At 31.9% G+C, this 20,848-nt stretch overlaps 1 protein-coding gene across 2 annotated transcripts in view; it reads right to left on the bottom strand.

The window, feature by feature from the left end:
• The window catches only part of Gbe1 (1,4-alpha-glucan branching enzyme 1), a 284,824-nt gene that overhangs the window by 87,101 nt on the left and 176,875 nt on the right, over positions 1-20,848 (bottom strand). For both annotated transcript variants that reach the window (XM_087213932.1, XM_087213936.1), the window contains 2 exons: positions 4,991-5,106; positions 2,335-2,462 (listed from right to left, as the gene is read on the bottom strand). In XM_087213932.1, the coding sequence (XP_087070058.1) occupies positions 2,335-2,462; positions 4,991-5,106 (244 nt within the window). The remainder of the gene's footprint in view (positions 1-2,334; positions 2,463-4,990; positions 5,107-20,848) is intronic.

Genomic DNA, 20,848 nt, shown 5'->3' on the forward strand with positions numbered 1-20,848 from the left:
GATATGTTCTGTATTGTAGCATCTAAATCTTATTTCAAGAAAGAGAATCTCTAAGACAAATATATGGATATTAATTTGCCTTGAGTGTTAAGTGAATCCTAGATCGGTGTCCTGTTAACACGAGTGATTTGTAGCTCGCTTTTCGAAGTGCACAGCTGGTGACTATATTTTAAAAATTTAAAAGAAAAAAAGGTAAATATACAAGTCAAGAAAATAAATATACTTTTACAAATTGGAAAGGTACCAAGAGATGGGGGGGTTAAAAAGAATTATGATGTATTATGTACATTTACCAACTCCCTAGGATGAATGTACTGCAAACACACACTAATGAAAAAATTTAGAAGTCGATGTCTGCTGATATAATATATAAAAATGATTGTGTTTTGAATGAAATGAAGATATATCTAATTCTCTAATATCTAAAAACCACATGGCTATTCCAGAAGGGAGATAATTCAATTAAAATCATTTAAATTAATAAAATAATTGCATAGAATGGTAGATATATTCTTGAAAAATGATTTCAATCATAATTTTCATTATAAATTCATATTTCTACTACATAACTTTATATAAAATTATATTACTTATTCATTACATATTTCTTTTTTTAATAGTTCACAAGGATCAATTCTACATTTTGAAGAGACCCCACTAGACAGAAAAGCGATGTATTGAAATTGATGTAGTTTTCAATTTAAGAAGAATAAATTGAAGACACATCTTGTTTAAAAAAAAAAATCTAAAACCAAGTAATACAAAGTAGGCTAAAGGTAGAAACCCTCGTAATCAGAGAAGAACTCCCTGGATGATAAAAACCATTTTACTTGAAATGAATGGAAATATCAATGTAACAACTTCAACTTTTATGTATTAAATAATTGCTTCTTTTTCTTCAAAATACACCTTTGATTTGTGCTGTCATTAATTGTCTGTAGTAATTTGTCATATATAACATCTCTGCTTTGGATTGGTATAAATATAACTGACAAAATAATTTTTTGAAGTTTGACAGATTAAACAGTATGCAAAAGAACACAAAGTTTAAAATACACTCTCATATTAAAAGACATTCAGCATATAAAGTATTGTACTAGTACAAGTATTAGCAAGACTTATGTGCTATGATCAAATATAAGTAGGTAGAGAGTATGAATTGATACTGAGTATATAAATTATATTATAATTTTTGGTTTGTTTTTTAATTCTACCTAAAAAATCATCTGAGGAACTTAAGTATTGCTGCTATATTCTCAGAAGATATGTAGATGGCAAAAAGCCTAAAAGGAGTACAAATGTTCTCTTATCTAAGGGACAAATAATGAAACTACTCCAACTTGTTGAAAATTTTTGCTTTTGAGAAATGATGCATACAAAAAGGCTATACAAATAATTAGTACTATAGGCTGGGGATTTAGGTCAGTGGTTTTGTTGCTTGCTGCGCAAGCACAAGGACCCGAGTTCTATCCCCAGCACCAAAAAAAAAAAAAAAAAAAATTAGTACTATAAGGGGACTCACACAGCATTTCATTCCAATGAACTAAATAACATCGATATAAACATACACCTTAATTCCAGCTTTTTCTAAAGATAATTTTACTGTTTTTAGATGCCCACCACTGTACTCTTATGGTACAGTTTAAAAATGTTAAATTCAATTTTCATATAACTCCTAGTTAGAGGACTCAGAAAACCAGGGATATTTTAGTACTAAATCCAAATTAGCATAAGCATTTAACACAGTTCTTAATTTATCACATTTATCACCAAGAAGGGAATTGTCAGTTATGTATATACCAAATTATATCATTACAGTGCTGCTTTGGGACAGTTAATCAAGAACTTTCAGTAATCATGAATAACTATGAACATTTGGCAATCCAAGAGCACTAACATAAACAAGGTAATCACATCAGAACAAAAAAGGTTTGAGAGGAGCTTGCAGGCAGTGATCCATGCCATTCTAATGATTTCACCAGAAAAGAAAAATAAATAAATAAACAAATAGACACACATAAATATTCAATTATTTGCTGAAGGTCTCGGGGCAGAAGGACCTTCCACTGATGAGGATATTTTATTTTCTTACAACTGGCATTTTCTTTTTAATAATAGAGTGGTGACAAGTAATTAGTATATATTATCCCCTTAACAGGAAAACAAAGACTTCTAAATAATGTGCCACCCATACAACATGGCTGTATTACAGTTAGGGCACAATGCCATTTATGCAGTTATTGATAACTTCAGATTAATTATTCAAATACTGTAGGGTAACAAAATGTTCTGTATTAAAGGGAGTCAGAAGATAAGAGATCATTATGGCTTTACCTCAGCTATTGTTATGGAATCTGGATACAATGTGTGAATCAAATAATTTGCCAACATGAGATAAACCAGGGCATCTTCATCTACTTGTAGTCCAAAATATTCATTATAATCACCTGAAAAACTCTGACCTAAAGAACAAAAAGAATCAATATGGATATATTATATCAGTCAACATGCAAATCTTAACTCTTGTACAATCATTTCTGAAATTGATATGAATTTTATTACATTAAAGTGTAATGATATGTTATCATCAACAAATGTACTAACTCAGAAAAATGCTTTGTGTCAATAATCAGAGTTTAAACAATCTTGTAATATAGTTTTCTTGCTTTAAAAAGAAAGGTGAGGGCTGGGGATATAGCTCAGGGATACAGCCCTTGCCTAGTATGCTTGAAGCCCTGAGTTTGACCCCTGAACCACAAAATAAATAATGAGTAAACTTTAAAGTTTTAATTTTAAGTAAATTGTACAACAGAAAAATTATGTGATACTGAAAAGAAACTCTAAATTTCGAATTAACAATTCACTTCAGGTCACATCAATAAAATAACAATATTTTAGTCAATCTATCTGAAGTAAATATGAAAACCATTATGAAGCTCAGATATAATATTTATATTATTTTCTATATCTGCTTTAATTTATGCAAAACAGATATTCTAAGAGGATCAATTATAATCAACCTTCCTTCTAAATCCTCTTTTCTCACTATAACTTTGGTTGCTTAAAGTATATTGCACTTATTTGGACAACACTGTTTACATTCTACTCTTTCAGTAGTTTACTCTTATTTTTATACTTATATCAAATCGGTGTTCAACACTAGCTTTTTTATTCTACTTCCCTATATCTAAATTCTTTTTATTTTTATATTTTTCAAATTGGTGAATTCCATCATTCAGGAGTATTTTTAAGTACTGTATCATTATGAAAGTTTTATACAAGTTTTTTATGTTTATACAGATTGGTAGTAATTCAACCACATTTCCGTTTTGATTCTGTCATTCTTTTTTAAAATATTGAGTTGATAAAAATGTATATATTCAAGATAATTATTTGATATAGGTATATGTTGTGTACTAATTACCACAGTCCACTTAATTATATCCATACCACCCAGTTACCATCTGTGCATTTGTGTGTATGGTGAGGACCCTTAAAATCTGCTCTCATTGTATTATAGTCATCATATAATACATAAGATCCTGCAATCTACTCATCTTATAATTGAGAGTTTGTATCTTTTGACAAAAATTTCCCAATTTCCTCTACCCTCCCAGCCAGTGGCAAGTACTATTCAATTATCAAATTCTTAAGTCATATATTGTTTCCCCACCAAAACTGAGTCCAGCCAATTATTTATCCATGAAGTGAATTACTTTCCCTTCTCATATATTTCCTGATAAATTTTGATGAGTTATACACTAAATATTCTTCCTTAACATTATTTTTTCACAAATTCTGTGGTCTTTTTCTGTGAAGTATCAGGTTTTATATTTAATTTTCATTTGTTTTCTCATCCCAAGAGAGAGAAATGTGTTAACTAACTCACAATATTTTCCTTTACCATTTTTTGGGCTCTCTACAAATGAAAAGCCTATCTCACATTGGTGAACAATTTCCTCAACACCATAAGTCCCTAGAATATATCTCACACTCAGCAGCAGAGGGAGTTAGTTTTAAACTAGGAGGTCTTCACTGACTTTTGCCAGATTTACCTCTATATCCTCAAGGCTAGTTTTTCCCCAAACTTCTTTTCTTCAGACATTTCATTTAGGCAGCATCATGATTAAGAATAAATAGCACACTTTAAATACTTAGGTTCTTTCCTTAGCATCCCCTTTTCAAAATTTACAATCTGTAATTCCCTACCCTTTTTGATTTGGTTTGTTGGTTATGAGTGTTGGTCCCATGTTTTATATTGTGATTAAGATCCTGAGGTCCCACTTTGAAAAAATTTTAAGTGGAAGGTTTGATTACTGTTTTTAATTTATGAATTAATTTACAATTTAATTTAAATTGAAAATCCACATTTAAAATACATTTTTTCTTCAATGTGTATATGTAGAAAAACATACATTCACTAACATTCTCAATTATAATTTTTGTGTATAATTATTTTCATTGTAAATGCTATCAGTATAATTTTTTCATATTTTTCATTGTAAGTGTTATCCTGACGATGCTATACAAATGAATTCCCTAAGCTTTTCCTTAAATCTACCTATTAAACAAACTATTATCATTATAATTGTTTAGTTTGTTGAGATAGTGTTTTGCTATTGAGTTTTCCTTGAATCATTACTTAGTCCAGGCCTTGAACAGCGATTTCCTGCCTCAGCCAGCCTCTTAAGTGCTTAGATAATAGGCGACTACCAACACAACCAGTTAAGTATAATATTAAGACAATACACTGAAAAGAAAATAATTATCTTTTACTTTCTTATAAAATCTATTTATACCTTACCTCTTGCCACAAAGGATCAGAAATGACTACAATGATACACATACAATGTAACAAGTAAAAATGAAGCCACCAGTAGTGATCACTGTAATTTCTGAAACTGAACCCTAAGCCTGGTGCTATTTATTTAGTAAAGAAATAAATGAATAAAATCACTAGCTCCATCTGTTAATACGCCAGGTTACATACCCATTCCATGGTGATGATACAGCATAGATGTAATACCATCGAAACGAAATCCATCAAAGCAATATTCTTCTAACCACCATCTTATGTTCGACAGAAGGAATCTTAAAACTTCCCAGCTAAAATATTAGATAAACATGTTTTAAGCACAATACAAGTTAATGTATTCCTAATTGTTATTTCCTTTACTAAAGTATTAAGATGCATAAATCTGTCAAGAATCATGATGTTCAAGGAATATATATACAAAGTCCAGAAAACTACTAAAAATGTCATTTGTTAAATGTAACTCATCCTAAAGGAAAATTAAATTATTTTAAACAACAAGATAAGTTAATATCTAAGAAAAACAGAAAATTGGGGAAAATGAATAATGTGCATTCAAAGAGCAAGGAATCTGTCTTGTTCAATGGTGTGTTCCCAGTTACCAGAATGCTAATTAGGCACAAGAGCACTAAAGAATGTTACTTGTCTCTGAATTTTCATTAAGATGTTTCATATAGTATATAACCATACTTAAAATTTTTATCTCCTTTCAGAAAATACATTTTCATTACCAGTAGAAAAAAGTACCTTCAATGATTGCTTAAAATATTTTCTCAGGTTACAATTTTTAACAGGTATAATTCATAATAAAAAGGAAGAGATTTAATGATTTAGAATCAACCACATGGTAAGTGATATAACATTTATTACACAATTGTTTTTGTGGGCTCAAAAAAGAAATCCTAATTACCAAAAAACACAAGTTTAATAAAGTAGAAAGTTCTATGTTAAAGAGCTCCACATCCATAAAGACAGAAGGAAAAAACAGAACTATATAACTCAATTAAAAAACACCACACGAAACAAGTCTATTTTGGACAATTGAAAAGAGGGCCTCGTCAATTAGTATTTTCCTTAGTTGTACAGTTATGGTTGAGTTCTCTATCTTATTACAACTGTGGTTGTAAGACTTTAATACCTCATTTAGTTTAATGACAAAGCTGTAATAGTGTACACAAATCTTTAACCCAGTTAAAATTTATGTATTTTTTAATCTTTCCATATATTAAAGAGCAATCTGACATAAGTAGAGATTAAGTCGTCACAATCAACTGCAGAAATGTAAATTCAAACTTTAGGGAGAGATGAGTATTGTTTGTGATTAACTACTTTAAATAAGTTACTTTGAGTTTCGAAAACAGTGAAAGTTTTTTTTAAGATAGAACAAAACATACATTGAAGAAAGCTAGATATGAAAAGACCTGGAGAGTTTAAAATGTTTAAATTAGACAGTGATGAAAGGAGAATTTGCTTATGTTTTTATAAATACATATTAACTTACAGCTAAATATATATAAACTAAAAACATTAATTTACAGCTAAATACATATAAATACATATTAACTTACAGGGGGTAAATAAAATTTAACAAAAAGTAATTACACAGAGGTAGGCTACAACTGTATAAGATCAAAATTATTCTATGTGGAAATATCCAATTACTATATAAGTTTGATTTTTTTCTTTTTTAATTAGTAAACTATATGTTTTAGAGAAGTATTGGATTCACATAAAAATTGAAAGGGAGGTACAGAGATATTCTGTATTTGCCCTGTTCCCACACATGTCTACATTTATTTTTTATCTTAATGTAATAAAAGTATATATTAATAAAGAAAATATTTTAAAATTTCTATTGAAAAGTAATTTTACATAATAAAAATAGAGAATAATACATAGAGTATATACTGTGTATCATGATCTTAAAAATATTTTTAATTGCTAATCTATTTTTCAACTCATTTCCCAATAATACTATACCTTTTTTGCATAAAACATTTTAATTATTAATAAAGTATCTCACAGTATAATTTTGAACATTTTGAACAATTTCTTCATATTTCACAATATCTATTACATATTTTGGTTCTTATCTATACTTTCAGTTTCTCACACCAGAGAGCAGAAAAAAGACATGAATGAATTTGCATGTCAGTAATCATTTGAATGTTTTGAAAACTACATATGGTATATACTTTTCTAATCTGGTCATGGATTAAAATGTGTATTTTACCTTTGAAAAGTAATTGGAAGATATGTTTTAGCCCAAAATACTCCAGGGTAAGAATAAAACTTATTTAAATGCTAAATAACCTGGAAAGATATATGATATGAATATATAAACTAGAAATCACAAACTGTCCCTGAGCCTTATCTGACATGCACTACTGTTTTGTTGGTCACAATGATTGTGAACCTTTTAGAGCTTTCAATGATAGAAACAGCCCACTGTGGCACATGTGTCATAGGTTCGCCACCAATAGTCTAGCAGAATAGTTTCAATTTTTCATTTTCAATTCCTGAAGATGAATTAGGAAACTTCTAGTTCTCCTGAATTCCTGTCAATCCACATTTTCTTATGTCAGGCATATTCATTCATCTCCTTCACCAGCTGGGACTTATAGACATTAGTTGTCAGACTCTTACATACATATCATGGACTAAAGGTTTTCTAGAAGACGCAGATTTCTATCTAAGAACTGTATCCCAATATCTACAAAGATAAAAGAAAATGAAAGAAATGAAGAAATGATATTGTAATCCAATAAACTAAGAGAACAGGAAATTATGTGAATTTAATCACTGAAAAAAACCACTTTCCTATGTCACATGTTTGATTAAAGGCAGAATTAATAAATGTCCCTCTGATTCTTATCACTAAAATACACTATTCTTTTCTTGATCAAAGGGGTAATAAAACTGTACTTCACATATCGAAAGAAAAATAAACATTTAAGTCTAACTATAAGAATAGATAAATTCTTAATAAGAACGAATTTTTTAAATTCTTATGATTATCAGAAAAAAAGAAACAATAATGAAAATGGACCATCAAATTAAAAATTTCCACTGAGTAAATTTCATTCTTTATATCAGTAAATACTCTTAACCTGAAATAATATCTTCTAAAAGTCCTTTTTAAAAAACCATAAAACAAATCACTACAATATTAAACATACAGGAATAAATCAAATTTCTATTACTTTTAAAATGATGTCTTTTATATTTAATGATTCATTAATGGACCAAAATAGATATTTTTCACATAAGTGGGACAGAAAAAAAGAAACACAATATTTTAGAAGAAAGCAAACTATCTCGAACAAAATTAGTACAAAAGCAATATCTAGAAAGTTTTAGTTTTAAAAAACATACCTCAGGAAACAGTTTCACAGAAAAATAAAATTGGAGCTAAAATTTTAAAGTTAGTATCACTAAGTAAAAAGTAAAAGCTAAAATTAATTCTCTGGTTAAATGCACATTCTAAAACTAGAATTGGAAACAGTTAATCATAAATTATAGCTTTATAATAGTTATATTTTATTAAAATCTTTGGCTGTATAAGAAAAAAATGAAACTACCAGAGCAGTGGGTAGGGGAAACACAAAATCATAAAGTACATTCCAAATTTCTGTGGTCTGAAGTTTGTGTGTTACCATGATAAATTTAGACAAACTAATTTACTCTATAAACTCGTCAGCCTGTTTAAACTAATTTTAAAACACACATTGATTATACTAGTTCAGTAACCTAAATCCTTTGAAATTTACCATGTAGATTAATGTCTCTGTCTTAACATAATCATATCTCACATATGAGTACATATCTGCATGGACACAATGGAAAACCCAAAGCTGAAGTATAATAAAGCATAGAGTATGAGAGTGACATTGGAATAAAGGTGCAGCTTTTAAAAAATTTTTTCTTATAATAAGTAAATATCCAACTTGATAAAATTGATTTAATTATTATATAAATATATTTATCTCAGATCACTGAGTCATATTCAAGAAAAATGCTGTTCCACCGGTCCTCAAAACCATCTCCAGTTTCAGCAATTCACTAGACCAGTTCAAAGAAGACTCATCATATAGACATAGTCATGACTAAGATTTATTTAGACATAAGAATATACAGCAAAATCAACAAGATAAAATGTGCATGAGACAAAGTTCACAGGAATCTAAGTATAAATTCTAAAAGCCTATTCCTGTTCTCATCTTAACCTTAGAATATACTTAATAGCTCTGAAAATATATTATCACAACACTTGTGAAATGTTGCCTTCTAAGGAAGCTCACTAGAGACTCAGATTCCAGAGCTTCACTGAGAAATAGTGACAAGGTGCCCTATGCCTTAGTATATATCAAAATCTAAATTCCCAGAGGAAAGCAGGTGTTCAGAATAATCATATGGTACAAAGAATTTAGGTACATTGAACATGTTATCGATGTTTACAAAGGACAATCTGGCAGGCAGGTTATTTTCAAGATTGCAATCTTGGAGCAACCCAGTTTCTGGTTCCCCTTCTGTCTCTCTTAGACAGAAGCTTTCTTTCTCCCAATAAATTTTTCCTACTCTTAACCTCCATTGTTCCTAGAATTCATTCTTCGATTTTAGAGAATACGAACTCATGTTTCAACTATCTAGTCGGTTTGGAAATTACATCTCTTCCCCTGTATCATTTTGGAGGTCTTCCACCAAGATTACTGATTGGAGATGGCATCCTACTAAAGGATAACAAATAAAGAGTTTTCTTTATGTCATTTAATGTTTTGGGATCAGGTGGAGGTGTTTGACTGAAAGACTATTCCATACTAACATGGATATGGATTCAATTCAACTACTAAAATGACCATGGTTGATAAAGTATATTTTAAAAGTGCTTAATGTCCAGATGAAATTATAATAGTTAAGCTTACTGCTCCTACTGAAATACTTATGTCACTGATCTTCTCTTCTGGGTGTTTAACAACTAAAGTTTGGAGACCAAAACTAGAAAGAGGCTGCCAAATTCCAAGCAATCATACAAATGGAACCAATGACAAATGTGCTAGACTTCTTTTACCAGGATTCACCAGATTGACCTTGTAAACGGCTTATAACTACTAAACTATACGACTTCTATGTTGGATTATGAAGTCCCCTGGACCTTCTCCTTATCCTCTTTGTGGGAAGCTATTATTAGTTCCTCCAGGTGGAAACCCTTATTGGCTGTATTCATAGCAGTCCTGCTGACCTTATAATTTGATCCATATATTAACTGTTTCTTTGGCTTTGTCTCCTCCAGACTCAAAGCTATATGGCTACCAAGATGACAATGCCTGGCACCTATCGAGGGCCTTTAGATAGACTCTCTGTAGAGTAACTCTAACTGCTGATCACAATTACAACCCTCTTTCGTTGAAAGTAGCAGGAATGGTCATCGCCCTTTGCCCCCTCACAACAGTTAGGGGTACTTCTTCAGAGGAGGGAATATCATAGATAAATAAGTTAATTAGATATCTTGTTGGCAGGCAGAAAGGGCCTCCCTTAAGGCTCCAGACCTCCAGCAGCCAACACAGCAAGGAACCAATATGGAGAACAATTGAGGCACATTCACTGGTTAACATTATAAAAGTGAAAAGAAGTACTACTTGCCCTAGAGATAGACTGCAGTGACTGATATTCTAAATGGGAAATTCTTTGTATGTGACTTGTCTTCCCATTTGATTTCCATTTAATAAATATTGCCTGGGTGACTGTACTTGTAATTTTATTGGTTGGTCATGGTTTTGTCCCACCTCATGTCCACCTTGTAAATTTCCATTGGGTCTTATAGTTTTGCCCCATTTTGTACCTGCCTCACCACATGGCTTTGCTGTATAAAACATCTTTGAAAAGTGGGGTGGGTGGCCAAACTACTTTCTGGTCCCCCTTCTGTCTCTCTTAGGCAGAAGCTTTCTTTCTCCCAATAAATTTTTCCTACTCTTAAAAAAAAAAAACAGGTTGCAATCTTACTTCTGCTATGTTTAATTAATGTCTGCACAAAAGCAGAACGTAACTTTGATTATATAATCATAAAATACAGTAATACATCAGTTGCTGAACACTTCTGTTTGCAAACAATTCAGTTCACAAACAAAAGAGTTCAGCAAAATTTTGCTTTCATTCACAAACTCTGCATCAGGTGACAAACAGGACCATGGTAATCTTCCCCACATAAATACAAATGCAACCATATTTCCAAAAACTGTAAAACAAATTAAGTTTGTAAACTGACATATCACTGTACAGTACTGTTACAAGTTTCTTGAGGAAAAAAAATCTACTTTTCAAGTCATTCTATCTCAGAGCTACCTAGACTTCAAAACCAATCAGAGGAATTTTAAGTTTACATTAAAAATCTAAATATGGAAAGACATCCAGCAGAGTTACTCTGTTCTCCTCTCTACTTTACACAGACAATGAAACCATTAATCTCATAAATAAACAGCATAGTTTCCTGAATCGAAGATTTGCCTTTTAAATGGAATACTACAAGCTTAAAAAACATTTCACAAGTGAAAATACATAGTTTTGAAAGATGTCCTGTACTACTTCTACTCTCATAATTTTCAGGTTTAACTTTCACAAGTTCCATTTTTCATTCTCAGAAAATTGAGAAGAAAAGTTATGATGTATTCCAAACTGTGACTGAATTAGAATCATTGCTCAATGTGCTCTCTAGTAATAAATGAACTGAATCATCATACTGAATGGTTTGCCTTGAGTCAAAGTATGAAAATGTCTGGCAAAGGGTACAATAAAAAGGCAATTTACTTTTTCTACCTTAAAATGTCATCAGACAGTCCATAATACAGTTGATATATCCAGGTGATTAGAGTTTCATAAAAAGTATAAAGCAGAATTTAAAAACACAGTTTTACTTAGGTGTGTTCCAAAAGACAAGGCAAGATAGAGATTTTAAAGTTGCTCTATGGACATAAGGAGGCTAAAGCCTATCTTTACAACCCCCTGGGAATCCTAGTGTCCAAACAATTGGAGGAGCTAGATGCCAAGTTTTAGATAGTGACATCAAAATACATATATAGTCACTATTCTCAATGATCACCGTAAGAATGTATGAGAAATAATCTATTTTGGTTATTAACACATAAGTTTAGAAACTAACTTTGTCATTCATGCTACCTATAATCAGTTGATAAGCACTCTCCAATTTTATTTTTTTTTGAAACAGAAACAAAACTTTTAAAAATCCAGAAAAAGATAATTAAATTCATCTAACTTTCTCGTGAATCATAAGCCACTAAAAATGTTTAAATCACAGGTGTCTAATACAGAAACTGAATATAAAGATGCATAATATACACATTCAAGGACTTCTGGCAATCAAAATGATGAAGATTCTAATTGGTTTAGGTGTTTGAAATATTCAACCTGGAACCAAGTAATGAGGATTTATTAAGGAAATTTCTGTCACACACAGATGATTCCAATATTAAGGTTTCTAGAAAATATCCCTAAAATCAAAAAACTGTTGATTGTCTCACATTCTGCCAATAAACTTTATAATGAAATAAAACACAGCCAAATTTTCTTGGCAAGCAAATATAATCAGATATAATGACATTTATTTAATGAAATTACAGTTTGTAATCTAAGCCTATTTGCCTAATGTTCTATTTACTTGCAGTCCAGAATAACCTCTGAGATTTTCAAAATAGGCAACTTACTTCATCAGATGTTACTAAACCAACTAATATTGTATACTAATAAATAGAAGGCAATGTTAAACAGTGGCTAAATTTCAGAAGTATAAAGAAAATGATATGCTCCTCTTAGTTATTCCACAGTCTTTGATGCTGAATGATAACTAAACAATGTATCATAAAACCAAGAGGCAAAAACCTCAATGTTTTGATCTGAGCATTTCAACTGAGGCAACAGATTGACCTTGATGAAACAAAGTACTTTAATATTTTCTATTTTATGAGAAAGGTACATGGCAACAGAAAAAACAGAATACTAAATTACATAAAAGGGATTCTTCTTTTGTTGTTGTTAAATTCTTTTATTGGTACATTTTAGGTATACAACATAATTACATTTCTCATTGGGAACTTGTACCTTTACATGATGCATCTTGGTTCTTATTTTTTCCCCATTCCTAGCCCTTCCTTCACCCCCTCCACCATTCCATATTTACAAAGACTTGATTTCCATTTTTTCCATTTCTCATCATTTTTCCTTTCCCTTCTTTCCTTTCCCCTGCCCCTCCCACTACCCCTACCCCTTTGGACCTTTTCTTCCTATTTTGCATTATCAATTATTCATTCTAATCATTGGTACAGTTTAGGTATACAATATAATGACATTCATCATTGGAAATTTGCACCTTTACATAATCTCTCTTGGTTCTTATTTTTCACCCTTGCCCAGCCCTCCCTTCAACCCCTCCATTCCTCCCTATTTACAAAGATTTTGTTAACAGGGATTCTTTTAATAATGAATTCTACATCACTGTTAAAAATAGGTAAAAATCTAACAACCTACTGTGTTTTAAAAAATTAAAAGAATTCATTAACCTAATCTTAATTAAAATATCCAACCCATTAAAATGTTATATTTTTGCTTATACATTGTATTAAACTCAAGCAACTAGAATCAACCAACAGCAAATTTTGAAAAGAGAGGGAATTTATATCAAGTATTAAGAATCTCAAATAACTGAAATTTCACAATATATGTACTTATTCTAAATTATGCTTTTAAAGTTTTCTTTTCAATATCACATAATTTTCCAGAGTTCACCCTGTGCAACTTTATATGACATAAATTAGTATTTAGTTTAATCAGATTATGTCCACTGGCTGGGGTTATCTATATCCATTATCAGAATAAAACATATATTTCCCTTAGCATCTGAAGCGTACTTAGCTTATGAAATGTTACATTAAAATGACCTCTATTTGAATTGTCTATAAGGTATTCTTTAGGAAATAAATAGGAAAGGATAGCATATTGTGTTCCTATATGTTAAGTCTTTACAATTATTCTTGTACTTAAAAAGACCCTTGAGAAATTCTCAAGTCTTATTGTTTTCAAATAAAACTGATATTACTAAACTTGATTATCTACTCTAGCAACCTTGGGAAAAGGCAAACTTGAATGGGGCTGTGCCTATACCTGTCTCAGTGTCTAAGAAGTTGCAACTGACCAAGAAAGAGAGGGTAAATGAAAGCCACTGGTCTAACAGCAAGGAAAGATGCAAAAGTCAAGTACAACATACTCCAATAATGACTGCCCTGCCATGATTAAGCAATTAATAAATTTTTATACCACTTGCTTTTAAATTGGCTCATCTCTCTCTTCTTTTTTTTACAAAGATTGTTGCCAAAGGTGACGGTTCAGAGAATTAGTGCATATGAAATACAATTTCAAAATTTGGAAAGAACTCAAAACAATCTCTTTCAAAATAGAAAACCAAAAGAGCTCAGAAGTTTGTGGCCTAGAAAGCAGAAAGCCAAGCAAAGCTTTTACAAGTATTTAAGGTCATCCTCTTTAATGAAACATAGATGGGGTGTTATATGACATTCTTAAATACCTAAACAAGGCACTGATCTTCTGCAGGAAAAATCACTGTAGTTTAGCTATATATATGTTCTGGTTTAGATATAAAATGGCCCCCGAAAGTCCTATATGTTTAAAAGGTGACTGAAGGATGGGGTGTTGGACTCATTAGCACATTCATCCATTGATCACTTTAGTATCTGATTGTGCAGTTAGTAGGTGGGGTTTAGTTGGAGAGAGATCACTAGGGACTTGCTTGAAGGGTATATTTTTCTTCTCATCTCTTTTTTTTCTGGTTGTTTATGTATTTATTTATGCCATAGGATGAGCAGTATTTTTTGGTGTTTTTTTTGTTTTTATTTGGTACCAGGGATCAAACTCAGGACCTTCTGCTTCCAGGGCAGGTGGCAGCACCACTGAGCTAAATCCTGGCCCAGCAGCTTTTTTTTTCTGCCACCCTATTTTACCATGTATTTCTGCCTTGACAGTAGCTGACCTTGGAATGAAAACACTGGAAATGGTGAGCCAAGTGAACCTCTGCTCCTTTAACTTGTTGGTGTCAAGTAATTTGTTCCAGCAATGGGGAAGTGACAAATACAGAACAGTGCTGACAGGAATGGAGTTACTGCTGTGACTACCCTGACCATGTTGTTCAGAAGTCTTTGGGACTGGTTTAGAGTTTGGAAAGATTTGGAGATGCTGGCTAGAGAAGCCTTAAAATGCTGTATGCAAGGTAAAGAGATATTGATGGATGATTCTAGTGAGAGCCCAAAAGACCAGAATAGTGAAAGGAATGCATAGAGTAAAGACCAAGCTTGGGAGGTTTCAGATGGGAAAAAGGACTCCATTGACTAGAGTTGGACTAGAGTTCATGTGTATTACACCCTGGCAAAAAAAAAAAGTATGAATTTTGCTCATATCCTGAGACTTTGGGGAGACTGAAATTAAGGGTAATAGACTAAATCATCTAGAGGAGAAAATTTTCAACCAGTCTAATGTTCATGCTGTGTCATAGGTAAGACTGGCTAATTTAATTCCGAACTACAGTGAGAATCAGGATCAAAAAGCAGAGCTAAAAAGTTTATAATATTTTGCCAGCAAAAAGGAAGTCTGTAAATATGGCACCTAGGAGAACTTGATTGCTAAGATTAGCACTAAAAAGAAGCAAAATATTATAAGACAATAAGAAAGATGGCTTAAAGGCATCTTTGGAAAATGTAATGCTCATCCTTCCGTGGATCAAGGGTGCATAACAGTAAAGATTTCATTTGAAAAGACAGTCACTGAGCCCACTGTTCAAAAAAGACTGCCTAAAGAATTGGTCCCCTGGGATTCAATTCACAATATTTAGCAACACATGCACTCAAAGGACTCTGAAGCCATGATGCAAGGGAGTCCAGTTACTGTTTCAACTGGTGGTTGACCTTGGCATCATTCATAAGGTGCTGCATTTTCAGACACACAGAATGCAACAGTTGTGGGATAGGGGAGACTTCCACTCAGAATTTAAAGGAAGCCCCGGTAAGGCAGGAATGCACTCTTGAGAGAATGGTGTAAAAGCTGTGAAGGTAAAGCCAAAGGTGCAGTGAAGACCCCAGGAAGTTAGAAATACCAGAAACCTGGATCATCTGCTGAGGAAAGCCATAGACAATGAACAGAGAGAGCCTGAGACAGGTCATGTGGGGTGCAACTAGTAATGCTGTTGGAGCAGGGCTGCAAAGCCTTTTGGAGGCTTTTTAATCTCTCTCCATGACTTTCTTTGGGTGCTGGGTATGAAACTACAGGGTTTAAAATTTAACCTGCTGAAATTTGTCCTTGCTTTGATACAATTTTTTTCCATCCACAAATCTGTCATCATTAGGATGGGGACATTAATGCTGTGTCAGTGTATGTTAGAATATTTAACTTTCTATTTTTACTTTTATAAAGGCTCAAAGCTAAACATTTGCCTTGCGTCTCAGGACACTGTGGACTTGGACTTTTCAGCAATTTTAGCTCCATTAAGATTTTGGCACCTCTTGAAGATAAACTAAACACCTATTACTTAATTATATGGACATAAGTCTTTTGTGGGATGGGGTAGAATGTTGTGGTTTAAATCTAAAATATACCTCCAAAGCCTCATGTGTTTAAAAGGTAATTTAATTATGGGGATGCTATCCTAATCGGATTCATCCATTGGTAACTTGAGTAGCTGAGGCTGTTAAGAGAGAAGTGTCACTTGGGATCATGATCTGGAAGGGTATATTCTTGTCCCTGGCTTCTCTTTTTGCTCACTGTTTCCTGGCTTCCCAGGGATGAGCAGCTTTCTGCCTCAATGCACTTTTATGGTGAGTTTCTGCCTTGGAGAGAGCTGACTTTAGTTGAATCCACCAAAACTTTGGGCCAAATAAACCTCTCCTTCTTTAAGTTTCAGGTGTCAGATATTTTGTCCCAGCAATGAGAAAGTGACATATACACCATATACATTACAGATATGTACATATGAATATAGGTATCTATGATACACACATTTTTCAAACAAAAGTCCTATTTTATTTATAAAATGAAGCTAATTGCTATTTCACCTTAAGTACCTGTGACTTGAATATTATATAATATACAGGATGCCAACTGTTATATCTTAATTGGTAAATGGCTTTAAGAGCTTATTTTAAAAGTATGTTTGGAAATGTTAATTGTTCATTTAATTTCTTTTTTCATTTTTCCTTTTCAATGTACTTCTAATAGATGATATTTAAATATATTTTAATACATTTATTATATAAAATATATTCCCAAAGTTGATAATTTCTCATTAGTAAAATTTATAATTAGGTATATAATTTACTTGGAATTATCCAGTTTCATTACAAAAGATGATATCAGGGAACTTACAGAGAGAAATACACCTAAGCAGTATCAAAAATAAATGAGAAAATATAGATAAAGGAAAATAAAGCTCTTCAGATATATAAGCACAAATAATCTGGCAATTAATTTTCTTTTCCAGTGAAAAATAATTATAATTTTACAGGTTATTGTAACTTAGGCTACAATACAATTCTCTTTGATTATTATTCCAGAAAAAGTAATATTTTAGGCAATATTTAAGGAAAACCATATTATAATTTACATATGCAAGCTATAAGGCATAAAATGTTTAAACATTTTTACTGCAAAAAAAACCCACATTGCCATTAATCCCCCTCAAAATCTTCCCATTCAATTCAAACACCCTTATCCCATCATTCTTGCCACTTTCTAAAACAGTTCTAGAAGTCCTGTTTTGTATCTTTCTGAGATGTTTAAAAAATACAGTGAATACTGCTATTGAGTACTATCCAATGGAAAGGCAGGCTTGCAAAAACATTACAATGTGTCTTCATCCACCTTATTCTCAGATTTGGCACCCTGTAACTTCTGGCTCTTTGCCAAAGTCAAAATGACCATAAAAGCTTAACATTTTTAGTTGATTCAGAACATAAGAGGCAGCCAAGACAGTACAATTAAAGACAAGAAAGTGGACTTCCAGAAATGCTTCAGAATGTGGCAAGACTGATGGGATAACTGTGTTAGATATGAGTGGGAGTATTCTGAGGAAGATTAATGGCAATGCGACTTTTATTGTGAGAAATTATTTTAATTTAAACATTCACTGTATATTTTGATCACCTCTTCTACAGAAAGAGTCAAATATTTATAACATAAGGAAGCTGTAATCATAACCTTTGTATTTTCTTTGAAACTTGTTGAATCTGGTAACCAATTTATTTTGATGTGAAAATCTTGGTACTCACTGTTTGAGACTCGAAGTGCAAGCCACAACTAATTAGTTGAGATTGCCTCTTGACTAGCTACTCCTTTCCAGCTAAAACAATTTGCTTAGCACTGTTCAATTTTTGTATTCTTCCTGCCTCCCAGAACCAATTAATGAGCAGAACAAAGGTACCACTGTATTTTAAACATGCAGCAATGTCCTCTGGAACTAAATATGGGTAAAAAGTGAAATGGAGAAAGTTATTTGCACAAGAATACAGACAGGGTAGGGTGAAAAGTGAAAGGCCTATAAGTTCCTAAAAAATGGTATGAGTTGCATAACCATATGTGCTAGTGGCAGAACATAAATACAGTATCAGGATGTGCTGTTGATCATACTTAACAGTGGTGTTCGAATCTACACAAATCTTGACAACTAAAAAGTGTTCATATATATATATATATATATATATACACACACACACACACACACATATATACATATATATATGCATACATTCCCACAAACAAAATTAACTAGTTTTTACTGGGTTGAATGGAATAGAGTATAAAGGAGAAATTTGATATTATGTTTTCATTACATAGGAAACAAAAAAAGAATTCCAAAACACTATCTAGTAGCTAACAGACTTCATGTATTATATAGTCTCACTACACAGATTTGTTTTGGTTGGGGAAACAGAGGTTAACAAATGTTAAAATGCTCATAGCCACCCCAGTACTAGGTATAGGTAGAACCCAACCTTTTGAATTCAAAACCACATAAATATACGTTTATGCTACTATATTCAGCATTACCATATGGAAATGATTTCTTCTTTTTGGCAATTTCCCAAATACTTAGCTTTTTGAAAAACTATATAACCTACATATTCATATCATTAATATATGGTCATATTAGTTATATTAATTTGGATAAGTTATTTAAGTTCTCTAAACTTATGTATTTCCATAGTGTAAGTGAAAGATCAATTTTACACACTCTTGAGTAGGGAGTAAATGGAATGACGTTATTAGAAGCATTCAATAGTCAAGAAATCAATCAGGGAAAAATTCCTTTGAAATAACATGTTTTAAAGATATTTGTTTAATAGAATTGCTACTAATGGTTGCAATAACCTAGTACGTTCTAATAGTTGCAATTTTATACTCTAATTAACTTTAATAAATATAAGCATGTTTTGGCTTCATATGAAGGCAAAATAATCCTTGTTTTAAACTCAGCATCTATATTTTCCTGGGGTAGTATGGTCTTTATTTATCTGTCATTCAATGTGTATTTCTTAAAGACCAGGCACAATGGGAGGTGCTAGGGATATGGTCATGAGTAACAAATACATACAGAATATATTTTAGTGCAGATTAGTTTCTAATAAGAGAGAAAGATATTTAAAAAATACTAACAGGAAACATTTAACTACAGTAGTAACAATATAAAGAAAGACTATGGTCTTATGAGATTGTATTGAGAGAGAAGCTATTATTCTAGCCTGCTGAGGTGAACCTGTTTCTCACAAAATAACAGGAAGGTTGATATAATAAGACACATTTGACAATGTGTTACTCATTTGAATATATTGGAAATCACTAACTCATTTGAGAAAAGCTGACATTCCACTTCTGACAGATATAGCAGAAGTATGTTTAATCAGTGCTATATGTCCTCCAGTATGGTCTTTAACACAGGACCTCTGAAAAAAAAATCTCTAACATGGGCAAGACAATCAGATTTTATACAAGGGTATCTATTAAGTAAGCCATCTGTCTTAATTCCACATGCTACAACAAATTATCTTAGACTGAGTTAGTTATAAACATAAAAAAAGTTATTTCTTAGAATTCTGGAGGATGAAAATCTGAGATTAAGATATCAACATATTTGTTTTCTGGTGAGGGGTTTCCTTTGGTACAGATTGCTGACTTTTTACTGTAACTTCTCAAGATGGAAAAAGAGAGCTCTTGGGGTCCTTTCTTAAAAGTATCAAACACATTTACAAGGGTGGAATCCTCCTAAAGTCTCCACAAACCAATAATATCACATTAAAGGATAAAATTTCAATATATAAATTTAGAGGGAGACAAAACAGTCCTTCCATAACACTATCAAAAAATAGGTGAGGCAAGAAAAAAATAAGCAAAGATGAACATTTTTAGGTGATAATTTTAGATGACGAATCCCTCCCATAATGTTCTTTCCTACTTTAATCACATTTCTGCAAAACGTTTTTCTTTAAAGAGAATACCTTTGGGATAGTTGTTGTTTGTTTTTTCCTAATAGCATGCCTGTCGGAAATTCTGACTGTCACAGCTCTTTCTCTATCAAGTTTCACTGCTTTCTGTGGCAGCTCAGGCCCAGATTCTTGCCACCTTCAACTCAGGTTCTGTCTTTGTACTGACAGTTCATTCCTTCCTTTCTTACACTCTGCAGTTTTCCATCCCTATGCTAGCTCTCCACATGATCTGATATTCTCTTTCCTTTTTCTTTTCTAACTTTACCTCCTCTCCCCTTTTTCTCTTGTTAGCCCCTCTTCCTTTTAATTTTCTTTGAAAAAAGTGAAAGTAAAAGCTTTCAAAAAATAAGGTGATAATCCAATAAGCATAGTTAAATATGATTTTGTAAAAATAAAGATATCATGTGCCTTGCTTACTCCATTTTATGAGAAAATTATGTCATACTTCACTTAATAAAAATGATATAGTCCTAATATACAAAGAAATAGCATT

Source organism: Heterocephalus glaber, unplaced genomic scaffold (genome assembly GCF_053883595.1).
Source record: "Heterocephalus glaber isolate CG9 unplaced genomic scaffold, H.glaber_assembly_v1.0 deba00000122, whole genome shotgun sequence".
Lineage (NCBI taxonomy): Eukaryota > Metazoa > Chordata > Mammalia > Rodentia > Bathyergidae > Heterocephalus > Heterocephalus glaber.